Source organism: Trifolium pratense, linkage group LG4 (assembly GCF_020283565.1).
Source record: "Trifolium pratense cultivar HEN17-A07 linkage group LG4, ARS_RC_1.1, whole genome shotgun sequence".
NCBI lineage: Eukaryota > Viridiplantae > Streptophyta > Magnoliopsida > Fabales > Fabaceae > Trifolium > Trifolium pratense.
In genome coordinates, this window is record NC_060062.1 from 20213045 (window position 1) to 20220402 (window position 7358).

The 7358-nt window shown below is 36.6% G+C and overlaps 2 protein-coding genes across 2 annotated transcripts; both read left to right on the top strand.

Moving 5' to 3' along the window:
• On the top strand, positions 1–2012 carry LOC123923153 (acetyl-coenzyme A carboxylase carboxyl transferase subunit beta, chloroplastic-like). Its single transcript, XM_045975817.1, has 2 exons — positions 1–499; positions 830–2012. Exons 1-2 carry the CDS (start codon positions 155–157, stop codon positions 1859–1861), a joined length of 1377 nt encoding a protein of 458 aa, XP_045831773.1. The 5' UTR covers positions 1–154; the 3' UTR covers positions 1862–2012.
• A 2620-nt stretch (positions 2013–4632) lies between these two features.
• Positions 4633–6713, top strand: LOC123923180 (acetyl-coenzyme A carboxylase carboxyl transferase subunit beta, chloroplastic-like). Its single transcript, XM_045975851.1, has 3 exons — positions 4633–4796; positions 4827–5164; positions 5483–6713. The coding sequence occupies exons 2-3, from the start codon at positions 4841–4843 to the stop codon at positions 6527–6529; spliced, it is 1371 nt and encodes a 456-aa protein (XP_045831807.1). The 5' UTR covers positions 4633–4796; positions 4827–4840; the 3' UTR covers positions 6530–6713.
• Positions 6714–7358: the final 645 nt, after the last annotated feature.

The window sequence follows — 7358 nt, forward strand, 5'->3', positions numbered from 1 at the left end:
TCACTTTCTCGTTTTCCTCCTAACTCCCTAACGGACTTATCGAGGTTCATCTCTTTCTTTCATTCCTTCTTCTTCAGATCTCTCCTTCTTTATTTTCACTTTCTCTCCCCCCCCCTCTCTCTCTCTCTCTCTCTCTCTCTCTCTCTCTCTCAAAATGCAATCTTCTCTCTCACTCTCTTTCTCCCCCACCTCCTCTGCCACCACAATTTCCAGATCACATCACTCTTTTCCACTCTTCACTGCCACCAAACCTCTCAACCTTCGTTTCTGCGGTTTCAGACGCGACGCCTTGGGTTTAGGTTTTTCAACTTCTCTCAACCGTAATCTCCTACAGCAGCAGCTTCCCCGCCGTCAATACTCCGTAGTAGTATCCGATGCGCGCTCCGACGGTGGCAGCACTTTTGGATCTGACGATGGCAGTACTTCTGGATTATCCTTCGATTACGATTTTTTGATTGGTGATGCTGGTCACGGTTCTTCTCTTCATACTGTTGAAAAGGTTTGATCTCAAGAATCCTAATCCATATTTTCAGTCAATTTTGTAACTAAACTAGAAAATAAGTTCAAAGTTTCAGTGTGACATGTGCGCATAGGAATTGATATGAAAATGATGATTATTATTATTATTATTATTATTTATATGATATGATAAATCAAGTACTATTTGCTACTTAATTAGAATTAAGTACTAGTGCAAAAGTTCTCTTAAATATATTGCTGTAATTAGAATTAGAATTAGAGTTAGAATACTATACATGAGGAAGAAAGAGCGAGTGCCGTTGCATGACTATGTTGCCTTCGTCTGTTTAATTTTTATTTATTTTTTTAGGTTTCTTCAGCTGGGTATGATAAACAAGGAGTAGCTGATTATGCTAATAACCTTGCTTCAAAAATCCGTAGTAATTTGACAAACTCCCTGGTGACAGGAGTAGACATACTTACTGGTTTTGGTACTGATGATACAAATGACACAAATGATACAGACAAAACAAATGATATTGATTTAGCAAGAGCTAACGAACTCAATGTGAATAAAGATTATAGCCATTTGTGGGTTCAGTGCGAAGATTGTTATGGATTAAATTACAAGAGATTTTTGAAAGAAAAATTGAATATTTGCGAACACTGTGGATATCATTTGAAAATGAACAGTTCAGATAGAATCGAACTTTTGATCGATCCGGGTACTTGGAATCCTATGGATGAATACATGGTCTCTCTGGATCCCATTGAATTTCATTCAGAAGAGGACCCTTATCGTCTTGATCCTTATCAACAAAAAACAGGATTACTGGAGGCTATTCAAACAGGCACAGGTCAACTACATGGTATTCCCGTAGCGATTGGTATTATGGAGTTTGAGTTTATGGGGGGTAGTATGGGATCCGTAGTGGGTGAGAAAATTACTCGGTTGATTGAATATGCTACCAATCAACGCTTACCTCTTATTATAGTATGTGCGTCCGGAGGAGCGCGTATGCAAGAAGGAAGTTTGAGCTTAATGCAAATGGCTAAAATTTCTTCGGCTTTACATGAGTATCAAACCAATCAAAAGTTATTCTATGTACCGATACTTACATCTCCTACGACTGGTGGAGTAACGGCTAGTTTTGGGATGTTGGGGGATATCTCTATTGTTGAACCAGACGCAACCATTGCATTTGCAGGTAAAAGAGTAATTGAACAAACGTTGAATTTGGAAGTGCCTGAAGGTTCACAATCAGCTGAATTTTTATTCGAAAAGGGTTTATTTGATTCAATGGTACCGCGTAATCTTTTAAAGGAGGTTTTAAAGGAGTTATTTCAGTTCCATGGTTTCTTTCCTTTGACTCAAAATGTAAAAGGAGAAGATACAGATTAAACTGAAATGTACTGAATATCAATCCATGCTTGTACTGAATATTTTAATATGTAGATTATCTATATCAATCCGGCGTTGTACTGCATTTTTTTTTTGTACAATGTACTGAATTTTTTTTTTTTAGATCAACTGAATATTTTTATTTTTATCATTACTATATTTTGAGTTCATTATATTTTTTTTTCAATTTTTCTTTGGAAATTATTATACTACATTTAATGTTATATACAGTTCGCGCGAAAAGGGTTGTGGACTCGTATTAGTGCAGGTCTGGCTATTAATCATGATATTGCGGAAAATTGTTTTCAATCCTGCACGGGCTGAATAAAGACTAGCAAGAACTTTTCTGTGTAATAGTGTAGAGCATATGGAAGCGCGGGAATAATAAAGTGTGGGATACTATTACTGATACTGATCAATATGTGATTGAACGAGCTAAACACTTAATTACAGGTTGACGAAATGCACAACAAATTCGTCAATCAGCCAATATAGCTCAGACGGGTCATCAACAAACGGATTGGACCAAGCCATGTCGTGGCAGGTAAAAGTGTGATGTAGACGTTTCTTTCTCGCTTAATCGCAACAAGGTGGGAATTGATATGTGCATAAGGGATGATCATGGTAGGTTGGTGGATGCGAGAACAAAGTGGCGAAGTGATTGGTTTGATGCATGCACTCAAGTGGCTGAAGATGAGATATTCTTATGTGGTAATGAGACCAACAAATTTCATTTGGTCTCACACACAAAACACAACATATAATATAATTATTTAAAACATATATATTATTTAATTATTATTTTTTCTACATTCACTTTTTCTTGGGTGTGTGAACAAATAGAATTTTTTGGTCTCGTGACTACGTAAGAATATCTCGTTGAAGAAATGCGGCTACATGACACTAATTTTGAAATGTATTGCAAAAGGATAGTAGACGGCCTTTACAACAAAAGAAACTATTTCTCTGATTTTGGTGTTATTTTAAATGATTGTATAATTATTTTAGGAATAATGCTAGCAACACACTCTTTAACAAACACACTCTAACACACTCTCTTTTATTGGTTGAAATTCACTTGGGTCCCATAAAAAGATGTGGACCCATATAACTTTTATGGGACCCATATAAATTTTAACCAATAGAGAGAGTGTGTGTTAGAGTGTGTTTGTTAAAGAGTGTGTTGCTAGCACTCCTCTTATTTTAGTTTCAAACCGTGTAAACTCTCATGTTAAGTTCATTAGGAGACAAACAAATGCAATTGCTCCCAGGCTTGCCGGGGCAGCTACATCACTAGCTAGTTTCCACAATTTTTTTTTTGGTACATGAAGAGGGCAAAAGCTCAAAAGAAAAAGAAATTAAGGAACTAAACACACATTCCTAGGCATGCAAGCCCCGGAAAAATCATCAAAGAGGATACTCTAGAGCTCTCTAGGAGGACTCTCCAAAGATATTACATCAAAAGAACTATGTGCTAAACTATGATTAGCTAGCCAATCAGCGCTTTTGTTGCCTTCTCGTCGCGTATGCTTAAACTGGATGTGTCAATCTAAGTTTATGAGCTCCTGGATTCTACAGACCAATATGGGGGTGGCCCCATTAAGATTGCTTCTCCTTGTAACCATGTCAATTAGTACTTTGGAGTCACTTTCAACAATGAGATGAGTAACTCCTTGTCTTAGAGCCAAATTCATTCCCGCATACATACCCCACATTTCAGCATGTAGAGCATCACATGCACCAATCTTTTGAGTGTATCCCTGAATCCATTGACCATTTGAGTCTCGAAGTAAACTGCCACACCCTGCAAGATCCACTGACTCTTTATAAGCCCCGTCACAATTAAGTTTTATCCAACCTTTAGGTGGGTGCTTCCAACCAATGAAAACGGTGTCCTTTTTCCGTTGCCCTCTAATAATATGATTATGCTTGCAACTGTCAATATCTCTAGCCATCTTGAGGATCACATGAATATGATTTGATGGTCATTGAAAGTTTTCATCGAAAATTGATTTGTTTCGCCACTTCCACATATACCAGCATACCACAATGAAAATGGATGTCCAACCTTCTTTTTGCGCTCCATACTCGTTGCTAAGATTTTTGAAGCACCAGTCCCTGCAATTAAAAGAGAAGAAATTAGTAATATGGTTAGATGCAACTAACCTGATCCATATTTGAGTTGCATATATGCAATCCCTCAAAGTATGGATGACTGTTTCGTCTTCATTTCCACATATATGACAAATGGGCGAAATTCCCACTCCCCATCTGCTCCTGCGGTAGTTAGTCGGAAGGCGATCATGAGCGGCCAACCACATAAAAGTGGGCGAAAGTGGGCGATCATGGACGAAATTTCCACAATTTTATTGATATAATAACATTTATTTACGATATTGTTTTAAAAAGAAAAAATATCTATAAAAAATAGAAATTTGTCGGTCGATTAAAATGAAAGTGATTTTTTTTGCCCAAGCACTTATTTGTTCAGGAGAAACTGATCCAATTCGAAGGTGTTGATGTTTATACTGATCAATCATAGAATTCCATTTCTTTCTGATTCAGTCCAATTAAACTTCCTTCCTTTGCATCTGGAAGTCTTTCTCAGATACAAGGAAATGATTCAATTCCAGAGCCAAAGATCGTAGTTCTCGAACGAACAATCGAAAAGATTCTGGAGCATCCACAGGTTTAGGTATTGTTCCTCCAATAGATAGAAAATATTCAAAAATATACTATGCTGATTTGATTTCACTATTTAAAAAAACTATAATTAAAACAGTAAAGTGGGTTTATGGTTTATCCGCCGCTCTTTGTTTTCTCCGCTCTCTCATTTTCCTCCTAACTCCCAACGGATTCTTCGAGGTTCATCTCTTTCTTTTATACCTTCTTCTTCAGATCTCTCTTTCCTTCTTTCTCTACAATTCCATTTCCACTCTCTCTCTCTCTCTCTCTCTCTCTCTCTCTCTCTCTCTCAAAATGCAATCCTCTCTCTCACTCTCCTTGTCTCCCGCATCATCTGCCACCACAATCTCCAGATCACATCACTCTTTTCCACTCTCCACCGGCACCAATCCTCTCAACCTCCGTTTCTGCGGTTTCAGACGCCAGTCCTTGGGTTTAGGTTTTTCAACCTCTCTCAACCGTAATCTCCACCAGCTTCTCCGTCGTCAATACTCCGCCGTAGTATCCGCTGCGCGCTCTGACAATGGCAGCACTTATGGATCATCCTTCGATTACGATTCGTTGATAACTGGTGCTGGTGTTGGTGGTCACGGTGTGGCTCTTCATGCTGTTGAAAAGGTTTGATCTCAACAATCCTGATTCATATTTTTCACAGTCAATTTTGTAACTAAACTAGAAAATAAGTTCAAAGTTTCAGTGTGACATATGTGCATAAAAATTGACATGAAAATGATGATTATTATTATTTATATGATATGATAAATCAAGTACCAATTGCTACTTAATTATAATTAAATACTAATGCAAAGGTTCTCTTAAATATATTGTTGTAATTAGAATTAGAGTTAGAATACTATACATGAGGAAGATAGGTGTATAGCGAGTACCGTTGCATCACTATGTTGCCTTTGTCTGTTTTAATTTTTTTTTTCTCAGGTTTCTTCTGCTGGGTATGATAAACAAGGAATAGCTGATTATGCTAATAATCTTGCTTCAAAATTCCGTAGTAATTTGACAAACTCCCTAGTGACAGGAGTAGACATACTTACTGGTTTTGGTATTGATGATACAAATGACACAAATGAAGACAAAACAAATGTTACTAATCTAGAAAGATCTAACGAACTCACTGCGAATAAAGATTATAGCCATTTGTGGGTTCAGTGCGAAGATTGTTATGGATTAAATTATAAGAGATTTTTGAAAGAAAAAATGAATATCTGCGAACACTGTGGATATCATTTGAAAATGAACAGTTCAGATAGAATCGAACTTTTGATTGATCCAGGTACTTGGAATCCTATTGATGAATATATGGTCTCTCTGGATCCCATCGAATTTCATTCAGAAGAGGACCCTTATCGTCTTGATCCTTATCAACAAAAAACAGGATTACTAGAGGCAGTTCAAACAGGCACAGGTCAACTACATGGTATTCCTGTAGCAATTGGTATTATGGAGTTTGAGTTTATGGGGGGTAGTATGGGATCCGTAGTGGGTGAGAAAATTACTCGGTTGATTGAATATGCTACCAATCAACGCTTACCTCTTATTATAGTATGTGCGTCCGGAGGAGCGCGTATGCAAGAAGGAAGTTTGAGCTTAATGCAAATGGCTAAAATTTCTTCTGCTTTACATGAGTATCAAACCAATCAAAAGTTATTCTATGTACCGATACTTACATCTCCTACAACTGGTGGAGTAACAGCTAGTTTTGGGATGTTGGGGGATATCTGTATTGTCGAACCAGACGCAACCATTGCATTTGCAGGTAAAAGAGTAATTGAACAAACGTTGAATCTGGAAGTGCCTGAAGGTTCACAATCGGCTGAATTTTTATTCGAAAAGGGTTTATTTGATTCAATGGTGCCGCGTAATCTTTTAAAGGAGGTTTTAAGTGAGTTATTTCAGTTCCATGGTTTCTTTCCTTTGACTCCAAATGAAAAAGGAGAAGATACATATGAAGCTGAAAATGTGGTTTAGAAAGAAGTGTTTTTTATTGTTTGGCAGTTAATTTGTAGATTATTTACATAAATTCTTCTTTGTGCTGAATATTTTTATTTTAGATCATGATCAAATGACACCAAGGTGTCAAATGAACCTTGACACCAAATCCTATCCTTTGATTTATGTTAATCCAATGGATGATATTAATTCACTTAGGTTACTCATGTGTGATGTTAATTACCGATTAAAATGATCACGCGGTCATCATTGCCGTCGAGTGAGAGTTCTTGTTGTTTTGTCTTTGCTCTCTTTCATATACGGCACTCCATTTTTCATAAAAAGTATCTTGTGTGGTGTCCGTTCTTTCACCTTTCACTTGTGCCTTGTGGGCTCTGGTACTGTAAATTACACATGTGTGTTTCCGGTTTAGCCTCTTTTGATGTGAATTAAAATCCATGGCCATTGTTTTTTGTTTTTAATTTGCTCCTTACCTGATCCTAAGATGAAATTAAATTCAATTTTACGATGATACATAGTTACATATTGTTTTAAATTTTGTCTTCGTAGTATATATAGATTCAACTTTAGTTTTTGATAACGAGAAGGACAAGGTAGAATAAAATACAAACATCTGGATCTGTTTGGGAACAATGAGCCAAGTTATAGCTTATGTTTTATAATTTATAAGTTCAAACGAGCCAAGTTATAGCTTATGTTTTATAATTTATAAGTTCAAACGTCTATTTGGTAACAATTTTTTTATCACGAGCTTATAGTTTATTTTATTTGTTTATAGTTTGTTTTCTAGACGCTCAAATAGCTGTTGAGCTTATAATATTTTATGTGCACTAACATACCAATGAAG

What these genes read in the sequence shown, in the direction of transcription:
- LOC123923180 (XM_045975851.1), top strand. Translation starts at nt 4,841, where the DNA reads ATGCAATCCTCTCTCTCACTCTCCTTGTCTCCCGCATCATCTGCCACC. An exon ending in CTCTTCATGCTGTTGAAAAG is followed by an intron (nt 5,165 to 5,482) that starts GTTTGATCTCAA and finishes TTTTTTTCTCAG; the next exon opens with GTTTCTTCTGCTGGGTATGA.
- LOC123923153 (XM_045975817.1), top strand. Translation starts at nt 155, where the DNA reads ATGCAATCTTCTCTCTCACTCTCTTTCTCCCCCACCTCCTCTGCCACC. An exon ending in CTCTTCATACTGTTGAAAAG is followed by an intron (nt 500 to 829) that starts GTTTGATCTCAA and finishes TTATTTTTTTAG; the next exon opens with GTTTCTTCAGCTGGGTATGA.